The sequence below is a fragment of the Malaclemys terrapin genome, chromosome 1 (genome assembly GCF_027887155.1).
Source record: "Malaclemys terrapin pileata isolate rMalTer1 chromosome 1, rMalTer1.hap1, whole genome shotgun sequence".
Lineage (NCBI taxonomy): Eukaryota > Metazoa > Chordata > Testudines > Emydidae > Malaclemys > Malaclemys terrapin.
In genome coordinates, this window is record NC_071505.1 from 205,055,504 (window position 1) to 205,082,161 (window position 26,658).

At 40.1% G+C, this 26,658-nt stretch overlaps 1 protein-coding gene across 9 annotated transcripts in view; it reads left to right on the plus strand.

The window, feature by feature from the left end:
• DMD (dystrophin) overlaps positions 1-26,658 on the plus strand; it is a 2,004,766-nt gene that overhangs the window by 238,392 nt on the left and 1,739,716 nt on the right. Inside the window, exon 1 of one of the 9 annotated variants that reach the window (XM_054005911.1) lies at positions 3,618-3,908. The exons of the other annotated variants lie outside the window; for them this stretch is intronic. Within the exon in view, the coding sequence (XP_053861886.1) occupies positions 3,878-3,908 (31 nt within the window). The 5' untranslated portion in view covers positions 3,618-3,877. Of the gene's footprint in view, positions 1-3,617; positions 3,909-26,658 lie in introns of those variants that run through there. 9 annotated transcript variants of the gene reach the window in all.

Here is a 26,658-nt window from a genome sequence, read left to right on the forward strand (position 1 = left end):
TCCAGAGGGAGTTTAAGAGAAGACAATGTAATTAAAAGAGAGGTCCTCAAACAATCCAGTACTCAAAGTGGTTTCAATTGCATATCTTAAATAATAATTAATCATGCCACTATGCAGCACTTATATATATTCCCTTTTTCCATAGATCTCAAAACACTGTACAAAAGTGGGTAAGCATTATTATCCCTATTTTCAAGTTGGGAGAACAAAGCCCAGGGTTCACATGGTGGCTCATTGCCAGTATTTGGAACAGAATCTGCATCTCCTGATTCCTAATGTGTTACTCTACCTATTGGACAGCACTGCCTCCAACATACAATTAACTGTGTTAAAGATGGATGGACATGTACAGTATGTTAACCTGTCAATCATTCATATTTGACATAGAGTAGAATAAAGTGAAGAGTGAAGGGGCCTCAATCCGGATTGGGCATCTGCAACACTACCATAATTTAATAATAATCACAAAATACAGGCCCAATCTCTTTCAAGACAGACAGCTGGATTTAAGTTGACACCATCAGCTAGGACACTTAACATGCAAAATGACCCTACATGAGAACTGAATGTAAGGAGCATAAACTCACAGTTTAGATGATGTTAATAATAATGGAACAAATCTGCCCCTGTTTCAAGGATCATAATGTGTCCCCTGTTGAAGGAACTGATGCGGGTTTGCCTCTGGAGATAGGGTTTGGGGCAGTTCTGTCTGTTGTAGTGCGGAGGGTTTTGGGGGCTAAGTCAGACGATCCATACTGCCTGGATCCTCTAGTTCTGTGGCTCATGTGAGGGGTGTGCAAAGGGCACGCACAGCTGTTCGAATAAATAGGCTGACACAGCTGAAGAAGCTCCACAGCCTCCCTGTAGCCTCTGAAGGAGGAGGGGCAGGTAGGGAAATAGTCTCCTGCATCTGCCCAGTGCCTAGCCCAGCTGCTGAGGCTGGCAAGGTGCTGACAGAAGGATTTTGGCCTAAAAGCTTTTTTTTTTCTTTTTCCACTGCATGAAGCACAGACCAAATTGGGGTGCTGGAATATAAAAATCAGCGCTCTGTACCAATATTGCAATTTCTACAGTGTATTTCTTTTTTAATATAAAAATATACAGGTTTGGGAAACTAAGTAAACATATTGTTCTGCTTTTGTGGTTCCATGCTCAGAATGGTTTTGTTAGTCTTGTAATAAAATGAAAAGATCCCTTATTTACTTTTGCTGCGATAAGGATATGGAAGAACTGTTGTTCTTCTGTTGCTAAAACACAGCTAAGTCTGTCATAACAAGAAGTGAAAAATAGAAAGAATACGAGCTAGCTAATATAAAACCAAAGCAAATGAGAGCTCACATGCTCCACATTAGTGCTTCAAAGATTCACATCCCAGTTTTCCTCTTTTCACTTTGGTGCCGTGATCCTAGAATTCTAACCGCCTCTTCCCACACAGATCAATACGATAGATTTGCAAATATTAACAAGAACACTGAAAAGGCTTGTTTATGAGCCTGATAGTTGAATGGAGCAACAGACTTGGGTTCCCAATATTTTTCATTCATCGTTGACAACTTTTTAATACAGATTGAATAGTTTTCTGAAGTTATAATCCAAACTTCATATGTATTAGGCTTATACTATCATCATTTTGCCTTGTGATGACATCTATTGTCAAGCAAATGGGTCACTGGTGTTATAAGAAGTCACAAAGGGTTTTAAATCAGTTCCACTTTGTAGGCTACCTATTAATTATTTTTTGAGGCATTTATTAACCGGACAAGTGATACTGCATGTATTACTTTACTTCAAATCTGAATTATGTGCTTTTTTTACTTTGAATATTATAGTAAATTACAATGTTTGAGAAGATCACTGCTCTGTGCTGATTACTACTACACAGTTGGTACTACATAGAATATTGTTTTTTTATTTGGGGACCTGCCCTGTCAAAGAAATTATTCCGTCTGGCCCATGATTTTTTTCCACTCAAAAACATATTTTTCCACCAAAGTACAACTTCATGATTAAAAAAAGCCTGCATTTTAAAGCAGCCCAGAGGCTCAGTGTCTGAAAGGGAAATCGTAATTAAAGTAATTGTTTGCCAGGAAGTTAGATTTAGGGCTGGTCTACACGATCACTTAAGTCGATATAACTTACAGCACTTGGGTTGTGAAAACGACACCCCCCTCAGTGGCATAAGTTCCATCAACTTAAAGCGCTGTCCACACCATGCTATGTCAGCGGGAGAACATCTCCCGCTGACATAGCTTCCGCCTCTCACGGAGGTAGTGTAATTATGCCAATTGGAGAATGCTCTAGGGTCAGCATAGCACGTCTTCACCAATCGCACTACAGTGGTGCAGATGCATCCATGTAGCTCATTAGTGTAGACATGCCCTTTGTTACTGGTAAAGGCATGTTATCAAGTGAAAACCTTTTTAACATTTTAAAGGAGATGTTTTGTATTAAAAAAGCAATTCCTTGATTTACGGCTCTAGTTTCCTCAACCTTCTTCCCTGCCAAATCCTCAAATTGCTGCTGCTGTCACTGGTGCTCTGCTTCAGATTATTTTCAACATCAGTTCATGACTTTTGGTTCCTGTGAGTTGCAAATTAATCCTTTGGAGTCTGTTTACATGTCCTGTACATCCAGGCTCTTCTGGGCATTCATGTAGCTATCAGAGCAGAAAATGCCAGTTGTTGTAAAGGTTGGATGTGTCTTAGTTTTGAAAACAAAGTTTCTTAAGGATTTATTATCTTCTTTGTCTGTGTGTAATTTTGGATTGATAATCCAGAAATTTATTCATGCTTTTGTATTCATCATAACTTCACACTCCAGTCTTCAGCTTAAACTAAATCAAACAATAAAATACCTATTGCATTTTTTCCAGAATAGATTCTAAAAAATAAACTCTGAAACAAAAGCAGAAAATGACCAGGTTCCTGTGAATGGATTTACAATGGAATTCATGACCTGTTAATGCTGTTCTGTGAGTTACGGTCCATATAATTTCCTGTTTGTGCCCTTTATGGGTCATATTTTGGTTGTGTATAACAAGAGACTGAGTGGCATTTGGCTTTTTATTTTTATGCATAGGAAGGTTACATGCAAACTCAGAGAATTCTTTAAAAAACAAATAGTTTCTACATAAAACCACAATTTCTGCTCAAATTGATGCAATTCAAAAATACTTATGAAAACACCTTTTGTAGGAGACCCTAAAGTACCCAAAATATAAGCTGAATATGAGATTAGACACCGATAAACCAGAATTTCTAATCATCCCCCAAATAGAGAGGAAAATTATGTAACCTACAAAACCTTCCAATCTGGGGTGTGTTTATTGCTGAAACAAAATCTATTCTACAGGGCATGTATTGTAGTTGAATGGAGAGCAGGACTGTATCTGCTGTACTGTGCTGCTGTGGATGTTACTTGGAAAGCTGTTAGACATCATTTATATCCATTACACTTGCCATCCTAGAAGCAGAGCCTTATATGTAGAGTTCATACACTGCCCTATTATGGGAAACCAACTTGTTTTGAGGGAAGCATAGTTATTTGCTTCTGCGCAGGTCCTGGAATTTGAAACATCTCGGGGCCTCCACAGAACTCTGGCATTAGTTACTATGTCGGCTCACTGGAAGTCAGGATCGCTCATTTTCCCCCTTACAGGCTCCAGATCTTAGAAGCAGTTATTTTTACACCAAAACTAAAGAGTATACTGAAGAAGTGTTTTTTTTTTTTTAAGTTGGTGTGGCTTCTTGGGACATAATCATCATTATCCAGACACAAGCAAAACTCTGCAAAAATTATTGGAGCAGTAAAGTTGAAACATACTTTGCCAAGAAATATTTTGTTGTTGTTTTTGCCTTGAGATTTCACTTCTGCTCACATGCTTTGGTATGAGGAAGTGGAAGATTGTTGTAAGTATGAACAGACTGAAATACTTTTTCACTATACTCACTTTGACGTAATCTGATAATACTGCACAGCCTGCTAACAGCATGCATTTTTCAATGTTTACTTTCCAACTATGAAAAAGCAGACTAATGGGAAAAAAGGAGTAGTGTCTTGTCAGTTTAACTTTTTTTGTCAAAAATAAAAAAAAATAAATACAAACCCTTTATATTTAAAGACGTATTCCATAAATTCAGTACCGCTCTCATAGAAATAAAGAAAATACATTTCTTTCCAGAGTTTCACTACTTAATAAGATTTTTTGAAGGAAACAGACCAGTATCAGAAAAAAAGAAGCTTTTTCATTATTGTTTTAATAATCTGGCACCACATCAAAGAATTAATCAGTTGCTTTGAACTTTAATGGCATAAGCTGTTTCACTGCCCTAAATTAACATATGCAGTGTGAGATCCCCTCTCATTATTATTAAAGTAGCTGGTAGCAACTAAATGAGGGGGTGGAGGTGCCAGCTTTACTCAAAGTGAGCAGCAGCTGAGCTCCACTCTGCTTTTTTCCAGTGGGAGCAGAGAACTAGCACATTTTCTGTTGGGTTTGTTTATTCCTTTAAAGGCTGTCCTTTCACTTGAACAAAAAGAGGAAATTAAAAAGGATGAAAGGTGGTTTAAAGGGGGAAAAAACAGAATGTAAAAGAAATAAATCAAGTGCCATGGTTAGAAATCTGGTCAGACCTATTCTGCAGTTCTGACTCCTACTTTGTGGGATATCTTCTGAGCCCTGCACTCATCTCAGACCCACGCTTGAACCATTACCAGAGCGCTGATTCCAGAGAAATACATGCTGATGTGTTTTTTTTGCATTGCATATGCTGAACCATACAGTTGTTTCTCACTTAAGTCTGATGAAGTTTCTCAAATATAGTGTTAGGCTTTTATCACGTTTGACAGGAAAGAGAGCTTAAAACTCAATTCCATTTTTGACATTTATGACAAGTGAGGGTTTTTTTGTGTGCGCTGCTTTTGTTTAAGGCTAAATCTGGTTCTGCTTCTTGTGCAATAAATAACATTCTTGGCTTTAAATAGATAGCTGTGTCTTTTGAGATGTTTGGACAAGGGTAGATCCAGTATTACATTGAGTGCTGTAGGGAAAATCCTGCACTGGCAGGGGCTGGACTGGATTGTAAGATCCTGAGGACAGAAACTTTGTTTCCTCTATTTATGTGTAAAGCACCTAAATGCATTCAGGGAACTCGATTAGAAATAAAATAATAATTGCCTTTGCCAATGTCTGTACATCAGATATGGGGCAGATTGCTCCTCCATGAAACAACATATAGAATGGTATTCTTGGGGGGTATCTCTGTGGGGAGCCCCTTGTGGAATTCACCCCCAATTATCCCATCAAGGTGGCAGGGCTGCATGGAGACAGCTGTGTGGAAGAGATAATACAACTCCACACACTGTTATTTTTTCTGTCTAAGCTCTGTTGGGGAGGAACGGGGACAATGTACATCCCTCCCCCCCCCGTATCCCATGCACTCCCCTCCCCAGGCTGCTGAGTTTCTATCAACTCCACAATACGGACCCACTGATTAGCAGGAGAGGGAGATCTGTGTGGCTGGTCTCCTCTCTGTGGATATGGAGGTACAATTCCAGCCCGAGAATGCAGTAAATTAAAGAGACACAAATCTGGAGGTTGTGCCACTTTTGAGAAAATATGAATAAGAGATTGGAGTTTTTTTATCAGATGGCGCATTCATGGCAGAGGCCATTTAAAAAGTCATATGCTTACTTGTGCCACATAGCTGCCCGGGTATCTTCTCTACTACGTACAAGGATAAACTGGTAGCCTCAGAAAACACTGCTGTGTGATATCTGCTGAGAACTGGAGACATTTAAAGTACCATGTCTCTGTGGTCCTGTCACTTTGTATTTTCTCCTTTAACAGGGCTAGACTTTTTTCTTAACTTTGTCTTCTTTTTAGGATTTTGTTGAGGCCCCTTTTTTGTTATATTAAAGTAAAAAGAAAGGACGTCCACAGTATATTACAGTTGTTACAAAGTGTGTCCAACATAAAGTTCCTAAATTTGTTATCCTCTTCCATTGCTCTGAACTGATCATTCGTGTCTTTGAATCCCTTCACTGGTGTCCCCTCTCTTTCTACATCAGGTAGCAAGCTTTTTGTCCTCACTCTCAGTGCTGTAACAAACTTGCCCATAGCTTTGCTCTCTTCTTTCTATTTTCCCTCTCTCCTTTCTCTTTTTAAAAAGCTCCTCCCTTATCCCACCTTTCTTACTCTTCTATTTTCTCCTCTTTCCATTTGGAGCTCTCTCTCCCTTCTCCTGCACCAGATGGCTTCTGTCTTCCTCCTGAGATCCCTCCTTTAGGCACCCTTCTATGAAATCTTTCAAGAGTGACCTTTGCAAAGTCTCCAGTATTCCTTCCCCACCTTGAGCTTGTTACTGTCACCTTGGGTATTCTCTGGTTGTTTTGTCTGTGTTTGAACTATATTGAAACCTCCTTGGGACGGGGACTGTCTCTCCTTATATATCTGTACAGTGTTAAGCACTCTGTCAGTGATCTATAAATAATAACAAAGTGATGGAAAAAAAATCAGGTATAACAGACTTCATTTAAAAAAAAAAAAGCTTAGATTACTCTAACCTTCATCTTAGAATCTTCTGTCTCTCAGGGACATTAATATCAACCACTATATATCTTTTTATACCAGAACAGACCCAATTCTTTTCTCAGTTATACACATGCAATCACATTGAAAGCAGTGGGGCCAGTTTTTGCCTACAGTTACATCCATGAAACTTTCTTCGCTTCATGGATTTGGACAAGTATAACCAAACATAGAATTCATTACAATATTAGATTCAGTACAATATTTGATCTTTTACACGTGTAATAAGGAGCAAATCCTGCCCTTTCCTTTATGGTCACAAGGGGCTACCCTTGCAGAGGAATTAGTGTACAAAAGGGGATTTGGTGTGGTAGGCGGCAGGTCAGAGCAGGGTATATTGGGCTTGAGGAAAGAACAGAGGATCCCCTCTTTCTCTCATTCACTCACTCCTCTGCCCATTCTCCTCACCCATGCAGCTGTGCAGGCACTCCACAGCCTGTGGGGAAGAATGCCTCCCCAGTTGTCCTGTACATCTGCCAATCACCTGAGCCAGAAACTCAGGTTTTGGGCCAGGCTCAGGATTTTGCCCTAAACAAATAATAGTTCCCCGATTCTTAAGATGCCCTGGTTTCTATGTAAATTGGAGAAAGGTAGGGGCTATTCTAATTTATAACAGCCTGTGGTTCCTTAAGGACCATTAGCCTGCTGAGGATTACTGTAGGTGAATGGAGCTCAGGCAGCACAAAAGTGAATGAAACTGATGGGGCTGAGAATCTGGCCCATTATTTTTGGTGTCAAGGTCTGATTACATTACTGATTGAGTCAAATATGTAGGATTATTTCATGAGGTAGAATTGTAAAGGTACAATATTTATAAAGGAGATTAACCCTAGGCCAACAGCATTAATATCAAGAGTGAAATTGTTTGAGATTCGAAATTATCCAAAGAGACTACGCATGTATAAATGGTTGTCACTGGGAGCAGGATTAGGTTTGTACATTTGTTATCAATGATTACCAGATAAACAAACTCAGCTTGAATTCTACCAATAAATGAATTGCAAACCAAGGCTGACTGGTTGCGTTTTTTTTTTTACAGTGCTTTTTCAATTAAATGGCACCCCAAAGCCTAATCATCATTTAGAAGGATAACCGCTGTGCTGTGTTGTAGTTAACCACTGAAAAAGACTTCTCAGTAAATTTAGCATAACTTCATATCATTATATTAAGAAGAATCCACTTGTGGTAATGCTGTATCAATGTTAGAGTAAGCAGAACAGTACCAAGAATTTTAAGCAACCTTACCTTACTGAAGTGTGTGCTTAGTGGAGAGGAAAAAGAAAAGGTTAGCAGACTGTGGTGTTTAATAACTGCTTGCCAGCTGGGCTATATTAGAGAACATATTCATTAACCTTCGAGGAAAAATACATGGAACAGAGGAGATGGGGAAATACTTATGGTTTTCATTCTGTCTTCAAGTATTAGTTTCAAGTCCTTTAAAGCCCAGTGTTCCAAGTTACTTGCCACATGTGTAACAAATAACAAAGTTCTTAACCACATATTTGGAAGGAAAGTGCTGGCGTTGAAGGAGGAGTTAATCATAATCTCTCTTGCTTTGATAGAAGAGCCATTTTAATATATTGAATAACTTTTAGAGCATTATGATTACAAAATTTGGGATATTTTTCAGTCCCGTCTATTTCCGATTATTTGCTACAGAAGTAGTAAGTCTCTCTACAGCTCATATATATCACTTGTGTCCAGCCATTTCTGCCTGAGGGAAGAACATATTATTTCAAATAGTAATGCAAGATGCTACATATGTGTATCTACTGTTGTAGGAAAAAATGGATATTATTTGATAAACAGTATACGTTATTGTATCATATAATGCAAATGCACAAGAAGACAGAATTAAGGTTGGACGTGCAAGCTTAACTTTGATTGCTTAAATGAACCTTTTTTAGTTTTTGCTTTTAAAGGGTCTCATCCTCAACTGATGTAAATCAGCCTAATTTCATTGACAGCAGAGGATATGGCCATATAACTTTCATGGCAGAACATGTTACAAAAAATATGCAAGCTGAACAGTTTTACTATAAGGTTGTGGGGGTGGGGGGAGGTGGAGAGGGGTTGGGCTAGTTTGTGTTTGATTTTGATTTTTTTTTTTATCAAAATGGGGGGGGGAGAAAAAAATAACTCCATGCTTATATATTTCAAAGCTCTGCTGTACATAAGAGTCCACCTTGTTCTTGATACATGAAGTCTTGCCCACCCTGCTTTTGTTGAAAGGCTGTATGGATGACTGGAGAACTAGTGGGACAATGAACCACATGAAACAAAAAGATTGCATGAGTGAGATGAGAAGGCAATTCAAAACTTTGTATGTTTGTCTGTCTTAGCTATTTTACTCCAAGTTCTGACAAACAATTGGGAGAAAAGATCCCTTTACTAATAAGTAAAACACTGTACTCTTCCAGCTGAGAGATGAGAAAGATCTCATTCCAATCCTCTAGCCCTCCAATAGTAATCTACTAAAAACAGCAAAGACAATACTTGATATTCCTAATATAAAAACCTAAAAAGAGGAGGGGAGGGGGAAGAAAACCTTTGCCTTTAATAAGCAGAGATGTTATGTCATCCCACCCCCCAGATTGGTTTGTCAGGCTTTAGTTTACTAAATGTAAAAAATATTATTATTTGTGGGGGGAAAAACAATGACTGATTTCACATTTGACCTTGAATACACAGTAAACCACTCAGGTGCCTTACTGTCTGGTTGCATAGTTATGTGCCAAATTCTAAGATAGTTGTTTTGGTGTGTGTTTGGGAGTTTAACAACATTATCCATGTAAGAGACTCTTCAGCTTTCAGACAGTTTAGGTAATTGAAAGACTTTAAGGGTTATTGGAATTTTGACATTTCGACCTTTTATTCTGAAAGATACTTTGATTAAAATGTTGGAAATCTCAGTTAATGGAGGCGTTGCTGCTATTTCAAATATACAGAGTATGCAGTTTGAAGGAAAGCCAAATCACAATGAGAGGGAATAATGATGACCTTGGTTTATTTTTTACTCAGTACATTCAAGTTTTGATTGGATTCTGAACAAGGCAACAGTTTTCTTTCCCAGAAAGCACTGCCGTAATCCTAGGAGGCTTGTATTCTGTTATCAAAGCAGCTGGTTCATATTGGAGCATTTTCTTGTGAAGGTCGTGGGCTGCTGTGGGGGGGGGGAAAAAAAGAAAGATTTCCTTATTGGACACAACCAAGTACCATCTTTTTATGAGAAAATTTCTGCACTGAGACCTATTACCCTTTTGACCTGGCTAGCACAGTACTGATGATATATAGAAAAGCTTTGTAGAAAGCTACAGGATTCTGCCCTCCACACATACACTTTGATATTTCTCTTGATCGCGTTTGTTATCTCTTTCAATAAAAAAACGATTTATTTTCAAATGGTCCCCACTGAATTTCCTTTGTAAACAAAGTTCATTTCTGAAAGGTGGGGATGGGGGAGCATGGGAACAAAGAAATGAAGTCTCTGATTCTTTTATTAACAAAGACAATATTAGTGTCATGTAGTTGGAATGTTTTCTGTTTTATAGCCTAATTATTGAAGACTCTTAAGGAAAGCTGTAAATAAGCTGATTAAAAAAAGTCAGGTAAAATTCTCTGCTGGTATAAATGGGTGAATCTCCAATTAGGTGAATAGACCCAGAAGTAGAATAGCAGAAGTGTTTCAGGTCAGGATGCAGGTGTATTGGCAAAGCTGTGGGGAGAAGCCTGCACAACCCTTGTTTGCATAATGCAACACTATTAGACCTTACAAATTAACTAAGAGATTAGGAACACAAAATTAACTATTAGATTTAAAAAGAAAAATCAGTTTTCCTCTGAGTTACAATGATATCTGAAATATCACAGTCGTTCCTTTAGTTGGAATGGAAAGTACTGTGATATGACAGGTTTCAGAGTAACAGCCGTGTTAGTCTGTATCCGCAAAAAGAACAGGAGGACTTGTGGCACCTTAGAGACTAATAAATTTATTAGAGCATAAGCTTTCGTGGACTACAGCCCACTTCTTCAGATGCATATAGAATGGAACATATATTGAGGAGATATATATACACACATACAGAGAGCATAAACAGGTGGGAGTTGTGTTACCAACTCTGAGAGGCCAATTAAGTAAGAGAAAAAAAAACTTTTGAAGTGATAATCAAGATAGCCCAGTACAGACAAGTTTGATAAGAAGTGTGAGAATACTTATAAGGGGAGATAGATTCAATGTTTGTAATGGCTCAGCCATTCCCAGTCCTTTAACCTGTCTGGTCATTCAATGACAGACCTGCGGGTGGCTATATTACAACACAGAAAAACTTCAAAAACAGACTCCAACGAGAGACTGCTGAGCTGGAATTGATATGCAAACTAGACACAATCAACTCAGGATTAAATAAGGACTGGGAATGGCTGAGCCATTACAAACATTGAATCTATCTCTCCTTGTAAGTATTCTCACACTTCTTATCAAACTGTCTGTACTGGGCTATCTTGATTATCACTTCAAAATTTTTTTTTTCTCTTACTTAATTGGCCTCTCAGAGTTGGTAAGACAACTCCCACCTGTTCATGCTCTCTGTATGTGTGTATATATATCTCCTCAATATATGTTCCATTCTATATGCATCCGAAGAAGTGGGCTGTAGTCCACGAAAGCTTATGCTCTAATAAATTTGTTAGTCTCTAAGGTGCAACAAGTACTCCTGTTCTTTTTGTGATATGACAGATGCATTTCTGTAGTAACTGTGGGTAAGCATTGAGCTTTTAATAGCTTGGACACCTATACAATCTCTCAGCAATGTTCTTCAAAATATAATTTTCTCCTAGAACTGTGTGAAATGCTGGGAACAAAATCCAATCTGTTTTCAGTTTCATTAAGGACGTAAATCTCAGCCCATGTTCACAGGAAGGTTCATCCACATTTTGACCACAGATTCAAACTCTTTCCTAGCCATGTGGCCTTCTTATCGACTCAAAACTTTCCCCAGAGTCTGAGACTCTGTTTTACCTGTTGTCTTCTGTAGAGGTTCTGAAAGCCTTTAATTTTTCATTCAGCTGAAAACCCTGTTTGTTTTCTTTTTCTGAGCACATGTACAGTCTACCCCTAAAGTTGAACAACACTAAGGGAGGAAAAGATTCATCAATTTAAAAGTGAAGCAGGGTCCTCCCTTTACCCCAAAAAGACTTATGTGAGAGTAAACCAACTAGCATTCCTGTGGCACAGATGGATAGACTGGTTGAAAACTTCTGGGACTGCAGAAAATTTCAACATGTAAGGTGCTCTTATGATTGGGTAATCAAATGGGTAAATTTGATGCTGTCAAATTTACCTGAGGGTTGATTAGAACTGCTCTATTAAAAATATTCAGCAGAAGAGGAGATCAGAGAGTGCAAACCTTCTTTGAATTGAAATTACTGCAATGAGTTCCCCAAAGCATTGTGAACTCACACATTTAAAGTGTGCATAGCCATATTAATTCCACTTCCAGTTTTGTATGTTTCCTTTGTGGCACAGTTCTACAGCCAGATCATTCTCTCTGTTTTCTGATGATTTAGGCCAAGTTTGTTAGCAACCCAAAACATTATTAATGTGTTATATTGGATCTAGAAAAGAGCAACATTGATTTGTCTTTCATTCTGACATCATTTTATTCTCAATTTTATTCTCAAACCATGGTTTCCTTCCTCATTAAGTGCTGTTAAGCTATGGTTCCTATGCATAAGAGGTCAAAATAGCTACATCCTTCAGTGCTAGTGTCAATTTTGGACCAGGAGTGCTAGAACACATCCTTTTACAGTAGACTGAAAAATAATTTCTGAAACATTTTGCAAGGGTGATTCCCTCCTGGACCCCACATGAATAACGGGTAAAAATTGGAAGGTGTAAGGGACAATGGAAGGAAAGTTAACATTGTGAAATGTGGCGTGAGTATTAGGAACTATTACTTATAGTGAAACACATAAGACTGTGTCTTAATGGAAAAGTCCTATAAACCTTGCAGAACTTTACTGTAAGTGTTTTGCATCATATATTAATTTAATTCCTGCAATAGAATTCTATAGGATTGTTCAAGACGCCTACAGTAAGGATATCAATCTGAATTAAACTGTGATGTTCTTCAGTTATTTCTGCTACAGTTCAATGCAATACTATTAGTTTAATACCTACCAAATCTTATAAGACTTTCATATATGGGGAGACTAGTCCTCTAGGTGTAGTAGTAGTAGTAACCCCATTTGCCAGACAGATTTAAAGCTGAAGTGGAGGACTTAGGCTAAGTAAGGAACATTCCTGCACTGGCAGAGGGATGGGCTTGATGATCTAATAGATTTTTCCATCACTAATTGCTGATGCTCTGAATAGCCATGCTTTGGTATTTTAAACAGGAAGTACAGGCAGTCCTCGGACTTACGACATAATTGGTTCCTAAAAATTGTTTCATAAGTCAAAACATCGTAACTCGGAACCACAATACACTCCATTGTGGGACTGAGTGTCATAAAGTCGAAACCCATTGTAAGTCGAATCAGGGTGTCCATTTCGAAATGTTGTAAGTGACGTTTGTTGTAAGTCGAATGTCGTAACGTCGAGGACTGGCTGTACCCTTATATTTAGTTCAGTCATTTATCTCTCTCTGCTGCTAAGAAATTACTGATTGAAAACATGCTATATCCTAAAAAGGCTTTAATAAGCATTAACCTTTTGGGATCCTCAGGACGAATTTAGGGTTCTAAATCAAGGGACAGGAGTGGCGTTAACTCAGCACTGAAGCTATGTGAATAAGGGATGCTTGGTTTTCTGGCAATTGCAACAAAATAGAAAAAATAGTTTTGGGTAGAACGAGACATTTTGTTGTGACAAAACTGAAATGTTTTGCAAAAAGAAGAACAGGAGTACTTGTGGCACCTTAGAGACTAACAAATTTATTAGAGCATAAGCTTTCGTGGACTACAGCCCACTTCTTCGGATGCATATAGAATGGAACATATAATGAGGAGATATATATATACACATACAGAGAGCATAAACAGGTGGGAGTTGTCTTACCAACTCTGAGAGGCCAATTAATTAAGAGAAAAAAAACTTTTGAAGTGATAATCAAGCTAGCCGAGTACAGACAGTGTGATAAGAAGTGTGAGAGTACTTACAAGGGGAGATAGAGTCAATGTTTGTAATGGCTCAGCCATTCCCAGTCCTTATTCAAACCGGAGTTGATTGTGTCTAGTTTGCATATCAATTCTAGCTCTGCAGTCTCTCTTTGGAGTCTGTTTTTGAAGTTTTTCTGTTGTAATATAGCCACCCGCAGGTCTGTCACTGAATGACCAGACAGGTTAAAGTGTTCTCCCACTGGTTTTTGAGTATTTTGATTCCTGATGTCAGATTTGTGTCCATTAATTCTTTTGCGTAGAGACTGTCCGGTTTGGCCAATGTACATGGCAGAGGGGCATTGCTGGCACATGATGGCATATATCACATTGGTAGATGTGCAGGTGAACGAGCCCCTGATGGTATGGCTGATGTGATTAGGTCCTATGATGATGTCACTTGAATAGATATGTGGACAGAGTTGGCATCGGGGTTTGTTACAAGGATAGGTTCCTGGGTTAGTGGTTTTGTTCAGTGATGTGTGGTTGCTGGTGAGTATTTGCTTTAGGTTGGGGGGTTGTCTGTAAGCGAGGACAGGTCTGTCTCCCAAGATCTGTGAGAGTAAAGGATCATCTTTCAGGATAGGTTGTAGATCTTTGATGATGCGCTGGAGAGGTTTTAGTTGGGGGCTGAAGGTGACAGCGAGTGGTGTTCTGTTATTTTCTTTGTTGGGCCTGTCTTGTAGGAGGTGACTTCTGGGTACTCGTCTGGCTCTGTCAATCTGTTTTTTCACTTCAGCAGGTGGGTATTGTAGTTTTAAGAATGCTTGATAGAGATCTTGTAGGTGCTTGTCTCTATCCGAGGGATTGGAGCAAATGCGGTTATATCTTAGAGCTTGGCTGTAGACAATGGATCGTGTGGTGTGTCCTGGATGGAAGCTGGAGGCATGTAGGTAAGTGTAGCGGTCAGTAGGTTTCCGGTATAGGGTGGTATTGATGTGACCATCGCTTATTAGCACAGTAGTGTCCAGGAAATGGACCGCTTGTGTGGATTGATCTAGGCTGAGGTTGATGGTGGGATGGAAATTATTGAAATCATGGTGAAATTCCTCAAGGGCTTCTTTTCCATGGGTCCAGATGATGAAGATGTCATCAATGTAGCGCAAGTAGAGTAGGGGCGTTAGGGGACGAGAGCTAAGGAAGCGTTGTTCTAAGTCAGCCATAAAAATGTTGGCATATTGTGGGGCCATGCGGGTACCCATAGCAGTGCCGCTGACTTGAAGGTATATATTGTCCCCAAATGTGAAATAGTTGTGGGTGAGGACAAAATCACAAAGTTCAGCCACCAGGTTAGCTGTGACATTATCAGGGATACTGTTCCTGATAGCTTGTAGTCCATCTTTGTGTGGAATATTGGTGTAGAGGGCTTCTACGTCCATAGTGGCCAGGATGGTGTTTTCTGGAAGATCACCGATGGATTGTAATTTCCTCAGGAAGTCAGTGGTGTCTCGAAGATAGCTGGGAGTGCTGGTAGCGTAGGGTCTTAGGACAGAGTCTACATAACCAGACAAGCCTGATGTTAGGGTGCCAATGCCTGAGATGATGGGGCGTCTAGGATATCCAGGTTTATGGATCTTGGGTAGCAAATAGAATACCCCTGGTCGGGGTTCTAGGCATGTGTCTGTACGGATTTGTTCCTGTGCTTTGTCAGGGAGTTTTTTTAGCAGATGGTGTAGTTTCTTTAGGTAATCCTCAGTGGGATCAGAGGATAATGGCCTGTAGAATGTGGTGTTAGAGAGCTGTCTAGCCGCCTCCTGGTCATATTCCAATTTATTCATGATGACGACAGCACCTCCTTTGTCGGCCTTTTTGATTATGATGTCAGGGTTGTTTCTGAGGCTGTAGATGGCGTTGTGTTCAGCATGGCTGAGGTTATGTGGCAAGTGATGTTGCTTTTCCACAATTTCAGCCTTTGCACGTCGACGGAAGCAATCTATGTAGAAATCCAGTCTGTTGTTTCGACCATCCGGAGGAGTCCATGCAGAATCCTTTTTTTTGTAGTGCTGGTAGGGAGGATTCTGTTGGTTAGTATGCTGTTCAGAGGTATGTTGGAAATATTCTTTGAGTCGGAGACGTCGAAAGTAGGATTCTAGGTCACCGCAGAACTGTATCATATTCATGGGTCTGGAGGGACAAAAGGAGAGGCCCCGAGATAGGACAGACTCTTCTGCTGGGCTAAGAGTATAGCTGGAAAGATTAACAATATTGCTGGGTGGGTTAAGGGAACTACTGTTGTGGCTGCTTGTGGCATGTAGCAGTTTAGATAGTTTAGTGTCCTTTTTCCTTTGTAGAGAGGCAAAGTTTGTCTTGTAAATGGCTTGTCTAGTTTTTGTAAAGTCTATCCATGAGGAAGTTTGTGTGGAAGGTTGGTTTCTTATGAGAGTATCCAGTTCTGAGAGCTCATTCTTAATCTTTCCCTGTTTGCTGTATAGGATGCTGATCAGGTGGTTTCGCAGTTTCTTTGAGAGTGTGTGACACAGTCTCTCAGCATAGTCTGTGAGATATGTAGATTGTAATGGATTTTTTACCTTTAGTCCTTTTGGTATGATGTCCATCTGCTTGCATTTGGAAAGGAAGATGATGTCTGTCTGTATCTGTACGAGTTTTTTCATGAGGTTGATGGATTTCCATTCCATACGGCTAAATGCAGTGCCTTGCATAATGACAAGTTTCAGAGTAACAGCCGTGTTAGTCTGTATCTGCAAAAAGAAGAACAGGAGTACTTGTGGCACCTTAGAGACTAACAAATTTATTAGAGCATAAGCTTTCGTGGACTACAGCCCACTTCTTCGGATGCATATAGAATGGAACATATAATGAGGAGATATATATATACACATACAGAGAGCATAAACAGGTGGGAGTTGTCTTACCAACTCTGAGAGGCCAATTAATTAAGAGAAAAAAAACTTTTGAAGTGATAATCAAGCTAGCCGAGTACAGACAGTGTGATAGAAGTGTGAGAGTACTTACAAGGAGAGATAGAGTCAATGTTTGTAATGGCTCAGCCATTCCCAGTCCTTATTCAAACCGGAGTTGATTGTGTCTAGTTTGCATATCAATTGTAGCTCTGCAGTCTCTCTTTGGAGTCTGTTTTTGAAATGTTTTGATCACTTTTAAATGTTTTTGATTTTAAAGTAAAATTAAAGGAAATTTTAAAATGAAAAGTCATTTTGAAGGGAAACAGTGAAACATTTTATTTTTTTAAATTATTTTGGATTTTTATTTTTTAATTTTTTATGCAATTCAGTAAAACCAACGCAAATTCACAAAATGGTTGAGTGGTGCCAAAACAGCATTTTTTGCCAAAATGAACAGTTAATGTTAAGTGGTGCTTTCTGGCTATTACAGCCAGTTGGGAGTTCCCAGCGTTGTTCTGGCTGACTCAAAATGCTTTCAGGGACTGTGTGCCAGAGAAGAATCTGTTACAGCCTATTAAAAGGTGAAATTTGTGCTCTTGTCTGCAGTAGTTCTGCTCTGCTGGCCAGAGTGGAAGTGGGAGGTGGGAGCACATCTCTTCTCCCTTTGAGATGTCTCATGTGTCTCTTCGTTGTGAGGGATGAGGTATTAATTCAGAAACAGAGCCAAATGGCTTTCTAATATTTTGGCTAAGTTATTTTTGATCTCATAGCTACTGGGCCAACTGCAAATTTGAAAGAAAAATCAAATTTTCTGTGCTTTTCAGGGGTTCATTGCAAATTTAATAAACAAACTGAAAATCAACTGAACTGCTCTCTAAGGCTAACTGTTTTAAATTTTTACTGAACTAAGAATTAGACTGTACAAGTATCAAATCAAGGTTACAATTGGAATTAAGTCAGTAAATCAATGAATAAACAATGATATTGAATTGTGTCACTAGATAATCATGTTATCAAATAGACACAGCCAATAATCAAATCATGAGAATAATGTTGCACATACAGTTCGTACAAATACTAACCCCAGGAAAGTAAGGCAGTGGTCATTTTATCACTCAACCTTCGAAGAGGTATTTATACCCCTCCAAAATTCCATGTACCAAGTGACTGCACAGTTGGCTCCCTGCCCAGTCTAATTTCCCTACTTTTGATATAGAGCAGTCAGCAATTTTTGCTTCCTCTTTATAGAATAGAATGGTTCCACTGACACTTTTTATAACCCAGGGGGACACAATGTGATTTAAGGTGGGATTCTCTTAGAAGTTGGGTTAGGAAATGATTAATGGTGCCTTTCTAATATAAATTTATACACACACAGTCCTTTAAACACTCATATGTGCTCTCTCATTCACACCTCAAAAATGTTGCAGAGAAATAATAATTGGAGGGGAATGTCCCCACACAGTAACAAAAAAGAGAAAAAGATTGCTTCAGGGACAGAGAGGGAAGAAAAGTTCACTCTTCAGCTTGCATAATCTTCAGGTCAGCTGGGTGTGAGAGTCAAAACTGGGGTTCAGGGGGCCAGGTGGTGGTGTCTCTGATTGGTACCTCATGCCAGTAGCTTTCTCTGGGCATTTGGCTGGTCAGAGCCTCCTTTTTCCATAGGACCAGCCTTGGAAAGTAGCAGTCTCAGCTTTTCTTGGTTTGGTGGTAGCCCAAGGAGAACACAACATCTTCCTCATTTACCTTCACATTTCAGGTTGTGATTCTAGCTTGTTCTACCTATGGCACCTCCTTAGTGGTCTTCCAAGCAAACCAGGGCACCACATGTCTTGGACTCCTGTAGCATGGTGTAGTCCTTGTCAAGCTTGGACAAGCTTAAACCTTGGTGAGTTTGAAAAGTCCCTTTCAATTGGAAGTTACTTTACAATATCTGTCATTACAACTGCAAGAAGTGTGTGTTCCAAAAAATATAAAAAAGCATGGGATAAACAGGAAATGACTCTACAGAAGTTGTTTCAGCTTCTTCCTTTGGGTAACAGTTGGAGGGTAGAAGTGGCTCCCACTTTGTTAGGCCTTGACATATTCCTTGATGTGACATATAGCCCAAAGAATTGTCATTGTCTCTCACCTACATGTACTGCTCACACATCCTTTCACCATTTCTTAAAATACACTTAGAGGCCTCTTTGCAACTCTCTATTGCCCTTTTACCAACAAGGAATTGGAAAACCAACTGTTTGGGGCTTAACTGGGTGAAGGGTTGCCTTGCTCTCAGCAATAAGGGATAGAGACAAAGCTGCCTTAGATCATGTTACTATAATCCCCATTTAAGCTAAAGAAAATTAAAGTTTATATCAGGCCCCATTCACGTGGGCCTATGCTCATCAAATGGTGCAAAACACCCTCGGTTTTTGAATGGCATAAACATTAAAACTATGGCTCCCCCATATGTGCTCTTTCAGCGCTAGCCCCAAAGTAAGACATGGGATGTGTGCATGTTTTGAATGCTCTACCCTTTTAAAAATCACATTCTTTGAAAACCCTATCTAGGCCTATTTAATTAAATTAACATTTAGTCTAGAATATTAATTATAGGTTAAAATCAATTCATTATTTCAAGCTATTGTGAAAGGTAAGGTGCACTAAAGCTAGTACAGTATCAGTAAATATTGTTCGGCTTTGCTTAAAAGATACAAGTAACCAAGCTATTTTGGGTGCTATTAGTAAATTGATTTCTCTGAAATCTGTAGTTCTTCCAAGAAATGTGGCTATTATATCAGAGTAAGAGGAAACTTAATCTTAATAATATAAAAATGTATGTAACGCTTGAAAGACCTTGAATTTAATATTTGTATGAACATGTTGTGCTTTTTGTTCTGTTTGGAATAAAAAAGGATGAGGTTAAAAATGCTACCAAATAGAAACATTCCCAAAATGGTCTCATATTTTTTCTTCGTTGCAACTAAAACTGTTGTTATTGTCCAATAAAGAGATGATGCCTTACTTATATAGCAGAAATACATTTGACTTTGCTGTTCTAATTCTTCATATGCTGGTAAATCCTGTTTGTTAGATCCTAATATTGGATTTGATTTGGTTTGTCTGTGATTTTTTTCTTTATCTTTTCTTACATAAAATAATTTCAGCACATTTCCTGTTCTGATTCTTTTAAAGAAGAAAGCAGAGAAGCAGCAAATGCAATAGGTACAATAGTTCTTTCAACTGTATAATTATTTTCCTTCCTGCCAAAATTTCCCTGCACCAAATAACTTTATTACTTTAACTTTTAACCACCCATGCATTTATAAAGCTCAGCAAAGAAGCAATTAGCTGCTTTTGGAAGTAATAAATGGGATATTCTGAAAATGTATTAATCTACAGTATATTAAATTCATATTTATAAATGTTCTGGAAAAGGGGGTGAACAGTGAGGTGGCATAATTTGCAGATGATTTAAAAGTATTCAAGATAGTTAAGCCCAAAGCTGACTGTGAAGAGTTACAAAGGGTTCTCACTAAACCGTGTGACTGAGCAACAAAATGGCAGATGAAATTCAGTGTTGATAAATGCAAAGTAATGCACATTGGATAAAATAATCCTAATTATCATACAATATGATGGGATCTAAATGAACTGTAACCACTCAAGAAAGGGATCATGGAGTCATTGTGGATAGTACTCTGAAAATATCCACTCAATGTGCAGTGGCAGTCAAAAAAGCTAACAGAATTTTAGGAATCGTGCTTAATTTGTAATGAAAGAGGTATCAGGGCTCATGCAATTTTTTTATATTCATAACTGATGCAGCAAGCCCAGATATGCCAGGGCTATGAACTGCCAAGCCTAGAGGGGTTGGAGCTCAGTCTTGGCACATATTAAGCACTGGTTAGGAGCCATTAGGAAAGGGATAAATAATAAGACAGAAAATATCATAATGCCACTGTTTAAATCCATGGTACAGCCACATCTTGAATACTGAATGCAGTGCTTTTCACCACGTCTCAGAAAGGATATATTAGAATCAGAAAAGATGCAGAGAAGTGCAACAAAAATGATTAGGGGTATGGAAAAAGCTTCCATACGAGAAGAGATTAAAAGACTGAGTCTGTTCAGCTTAGAAAAGGGAGGATATTATAGAGTTCTATACAATCATGAATGGTGTGGAGAAAGTGAATAGGGAAGTTTTATTTACCCCTTCACATAACACAAGAACCAGGGGTCACCGATGAACTTAATAAACAGCGGGCTTAAAACAAACAAAACTTTTTCACACACAACACACAGTCAACCTGTAGAACTCATTGCCAGATGTTGTTGTGAAGGCTAAACATTTTTAAAAATTAGATAAGTTCATGGAAGATATCAGCCAAGATCAGGGATTGGCAACCTTTGGCATGTGGTTTGCCAGGGTAAGCCCCCTGGCGGGCCGGGCCAGTTTGTTTACCTGCCTCGTCCACAGATTTGGCTGATCGCAGCTCCCACTGGCCAGTGGGAGCCGCGATCGGCTGAACTTGCGGACGCGGCAGGTAAGCAAACCGGCCCAGCCCACCAGAGGGCTTACCCTGGTGAACCATGTGCCAAAGGTTGCCGATCCCTGGCCAAGATGGTTGGGGACCCCTTGTCCAGGTGTCCCTAAATCTCCAACTGCCAGAAACTGGGACTGGAGAACAGGGGATGGATCACTCATTAAATTGCCCTGCTCTGTTCATGCCTTCTGAAGTATCTGGCACTGGCCACTGTCAAAGACAGCATGCTTGGCTAGCTGGACCATGGGTCTGACCCAGTAGAGCCATTCTTAGTTCTTTAAGTGCTGGCTTCCCTATGGTGAGTGCTATCTTCCAGGGCTAGTCTTTGTTGTACTGTTGTACTAGTAGCTGCTTGCCATTCAATATTAATTAATTAGTCCAGATTAAATTCCACTAGCTATGAGATTTGAAATTTTGATTTAGTCCCTTCTCATTCTGTTAGTAGTAACAACCCGTGACAGAGATTCTCTTGATGTGGGAAGTTTTATCCGTGTATATGGGGGAGAGGGTACAACAAGCTCTTAGCTTGACATGTAATATTTCCAAGACAAAATGAAAATCTTTCTTACTGTACAACAGCTTCTTCTCCTTCCTTATACTGATCTACATTAATCCTAGTTTTCATAAAGTTAAACTCAATTTCAGTTGTATAGAGTATATCTTTGTAGCCTCTTCCCTCCACCCCTTCTACCCCTTTCCCATATCCACAGCTCCACTATACACTCTTCTGTGTTTTTGTTTTGTTTTGTTGTTTTTGCCATTCCTGGAACTTCTTTTCCTGAGGTCTGGATTTACACATTTGTTGTGGGGCCACCATGAGCTATGTATAGGGTTACCATTCATCCGGATTCCCCCGGACATGTCCGGCTTTTTGAGCTAAAAATAGCGTCTGGGGGGAATTTGTAAATGTTCGGACTTCCCCTCCCCCCCCCATGCAGAGCGCGCGTGGCTAACAGGGCAGCCGGCCGGATGGTGCCACTTATATGGGGCTCTGACAGCCAGAGAGAGCCCCTCCTCCGCTTCCCCTGCAGCAGAGATCCCTCCCTCTCTCCCTGCATTCGCAGATCGCCTCTGGCAGTCTGGAGCTTCTCCCCCTGTCCTCCTCCCCTGCTGCCCAGCGTGCCGGGACGAACTGCTCAGGCCGTTCCTGAGCAAGCTCATAGAGACATTAGGCGAAGGGCAACAACAAGGAGGCCAGGGGGTCGGAGAAGGGGCAGGGAGGTTTTGGAGGGGGCAGTCAAGAGACGGGGGGGTCGGGAGTTCGGGGGGGTTTTCTGGGGGGGGTGGATAAGGTTTTGGGCAGTCAGGGTACAGGTAGGGGGTAGGGTCCTGGGAGGCAGTTAGGGTGGGGGGGGTCTTAGGGGGGGCAGTTAGGGGATAAGGAACAGGGAGGCTTAGGTAGGGGGTGGGGTTCTGGAGGGCAGTTAGGAGCAGGGGTCCCAGGAGGGGGCAGTCAGCGGGGGGGGGGGTGTTTGGGAGTTCTGGGGCGGGGCTGTCAGGGGGGCAGGAGTGGGGAGAGGGATCGGAGAAGTCAGGGGACAGGGAGCAGAGAGATTTAGATGGGTCGGGAGTTCGGGGGGGGGGCTGTCAGGGGGTGGGGAGTGGTTGGATGGGGCATGGGAGTCCCAGGGGTCTGTTTGGGGGTGGGGGTGTGGATAAGGGTTGGGGCAGTCAGGGTACAGGTAGGCAGTAGCGTCCTAGGGGGCCAGTTAGGATGGGGGGAGGGTCTCAGGAGGGGGCAGTCAGGGGACAAGAGGCAGGGATGCTTAGGTAGGGGGTGGAGTCCTGGTGGGCAGTTAGGGGAAGGGGTCCCAGGAGGGGGCAGTCAGGGGACAAGGAGCGGGGGGGAGGATTGGGGTTTCTGAGGGGGGCGGGAAGTGGGAGAAGCAGGGGCGGGGCTAGGGCAGGAAAGGGCGGGGCTAGGGGGGCTCCTCCCATCCTCTTCTTTGCTTGCTGAAATATGGTAAGACACAGTTTTTAACCTTTTACAACTATCCTGCTAAAATGTCATTCTCATGCAGAAACAGCACAGCACTCTGGCGGTTGCTTGGGGCTTCTTCTTGATACCCAGGCAGTAGGTCACTTTTGTATTTGCCTGTAATAGTGATTTGAGTTGGATTGTAGCTACGTATAAAAATGCTGTCAAATTCCCAGAAGCTTTCTCTGACTGTGAGCTGAGTAAAGGTTCTGGTGAGAGGGCATTTTTGGAATTCCACTGTTCCTTGCTTTTAGAATGCTATTGATAAGGCCACATTGATTTCCTAATCACCATTGTCTACAGCATGTGCTATTGAAGAAAAAGTCTGAAACAAACACATAGGTGTAACTTCCTCCTAGCTCTGTACCCAAATATCAGGGACATTTCAAGAGTTGAATAATAAGATACATAGTAAGCCAAATCTTAATTAGCCAATTAGTGTGGTTCGCACTCCTTCCCAAAAGAGTCATTTGCAGGCCACTAATTGCATTGGTTATGAACTTGCTTATATATCACTAGCTAATATGTTATATATGTGTGTGTGTGTATGTATATATATGATTGATTAAATATACTTAGGCCCTTACAATTTTACATGAGGTAAGTTCACCATCTCACCTTACTGCAACCTATAGCTGAAGTTCTATAAAGTATTGTTAGAAAAGAGAATGCTGTTGTACTCGCTCAGAGACTCAGCTGAGAAAGAAAGCTAGAGAGTGGTAGGAGTGAGTGTTAATGAAGGGTTTTAAAATATGGCAATGACAGATTTTAGCGAATTTGGGAAGGTATCAGAGGAAAACAGTTATTTACAAGAGCAGGAATGTGGAGAGCTAGGGTAAAGGCAAAGGGATAAGTGAAGGAAGGGGATGGAAAGGAAATTAATGATTATTAAATTAGTGAAACTTGTCCAACTACATAAATTAGTGAGCTAGAAATAGTCTTTAAGAGTGACAATGAGGAAAAAAATAGTTAGGATATTTTTATTACAATATAATTTAAATGCATTCATAATTTTCCCAGCTAAAAGAATAAATGGTACATATGTATAAATTGTTATAATTATTAGCTATATATTATGACAAATGAAGATACAATTTGGGGGAAATTGCATATTCTAGTACTGTACATTTTAATTATGCTGAAATTTAAAATGTAATTGCAGATTAATTGTGATACTCCAGGCTAACTTTAGGCACAGAGAAATATTTTATAGGACCCTAATTATTATAATTAGACAAACAAGCGTTAGAATTTCAGTTGTTTTGCTGAGATTGTTATCAGTAAATATTTCTTATGAGACATTTTTGGAATAAAACTGTTGAGCCCCACTTTGTGAGACTGGAACAGTTAGGATTCCCATTAATGTCTGTTGCTGGGATCTTCTAACTCCAAATGCAGAAAGATTTAAGAAGAATGCTAACAGAACACCTAGCTTATATTCTTTTCTTTTCCTGGGGACTGGTTTAAGCACAAGCAGAGCCGTCGCAGATACATTCATTTGGGCTTCCCTCCTGCATAATTGTTTATTCACACAAACGCATCACCTCATGCTTATGATAACAATGGTAAGTTTTTATATTTTTACAAAATGTATAAATAAAACAGCAAAACTATACTATCCTGCAGTCAGTATCCACTGACTAAGGCCCTGGATACAATATAAAGCCAGTTGAAACAGAGAAGGGAGCAGTAGGCAGCATGAAGCAGTTAGGTGAGGTGTGGGGAAGTTGGAGTGGATGAGGGAAGTAATTGATAGGAAATTTTCTTTTTGGACAGAAGTAACTTCAAGAAGGAAGGGCCTAAAGAAAGTCCTGTGTTGGGGCAGTAGTAGTTGTTATCTGGGTATATGGTGTATGGGACGGGGTTAGTATTTCAGAGGATGCAGCTGGAAGAGAGTTCCTGGAAGAAGCTCCCAGCCAAGAAAAGTAGCAGCAGATAAAGGCCTAATCTCCTACCTCATATATTCTCCTCCATGCTACCAATTCCCCGCGCATTGCACGTTGGCTGACATGTGGGTTTGTAGTTCAGAAGCAGGGCCTGTGAACACACACGAAGTCAGCATGTTCATGAGGAATGAGCATGCACAGAATAACTGCCTCCCTGTGAGAGGCCCACATTCCCTGTCTCCCTTCCTCACCTATAGGTGCAGGTTCTCCTGTGGTGAAGAACAACCAAAATCACATAGCATATTATAGCTACATGAAGCATATGAGTTAGATACTGAAAGGAAATCAAATCAAAAATATTTTGAAAATAATTGACTGATTACAGAAATAGATTACTATGAGAGCATTGTCAGTGAAGAAAACCAAAAGACTTTCCTATATTGTTCCTCCCTCAAGGAGAGGGAATGCATTGATGATCCTGGTCTTTGCTTACAAATTCAATATTAATGTTCATTCTTTCTTTCTGATCCTACATATTATACCTGGGGTCAGTAGACCTCTGTGTAAGACAAAGCATGTTTTCTGTGTGTATAAAGAGTATGTGTGATGGTTTGGTGGGGTTTAACAACTTTATTGGCAAGAGTTTGAGCTGGCCATAGTATGCGTGGTGACGGATTGAATCCAAACAACAACAATAACTTAAATCAAATACAGGTCTGGATCCAAATACAGCATCCTTAACCTGTCTGAAGTTATGAACACTCAATTGTCTTAGTGTATATGCCTACAAAGGCATGAAAAGGAGAATAAGACACTCTCCCTGCATTTATACCCTGCATTGTTTACCCTATCCTTGGTTTGGGAGTATAGGAGTTAGCTGACACTGTGCGCCTGCTTCTCCCCATTGTGGATCAGGTGGAAGGGGAGTACCCCTATGTGCAGTGACCAGCACATGAGCTGGTATGGGAGGTATTGTAATTTGCTGCTGATACAGATGTGAGTAAATTAGTACCCCCAAAGGCTCCCACAGTGAGGGGAAATGAGCGACGTAATTGGAGGTCTCAGATGCACAATTCCTTTCCTGAATTGCTCCTGGAGCAACACTTCTGCTACATAAACAGGGTTTGGGTCAAAGTCACAATCTACCCATAGCCATGAAGTAATGAAATATAATATTGTTGCTGAAATGTGAATCAGGTACTCAGTCTAACAAAGCATCAAATACCCAAAACAAGCAAGATTTTTTTCAACAAAGAAAAGTTGTGTTTTTTATGTTAGCCATACTCATAAGAGCACTCTGAGTGCAGGTCCTGTTACTCACTGTATAGATGACCGTGCCCCTTCTACTTTGTCCAATAATCTTTTCCTGTGTAGGAACTCACTGTGGTTTGGTATCCATATCACTTTAATAATGACTCTCAGTTAATTTTAAGGTTTCCCCATTCAATACTAAAACATTTATTTTTGAAGTCTCAGTGACAAGTTTTCCTCTTCAGTGGCAGACTACAATATACAACAAAAAGCTGACATCCACCTTGACAAAATTGGCCTTCAACATTGGTTCTCCACTTTTAAGGTAACTCCCTTCTCTTCATGTGCCATGCCTGTTTCTGTAATTTTCACTCCATGCATCTGAAGAAGTGGGTTTTTTACCCACGAA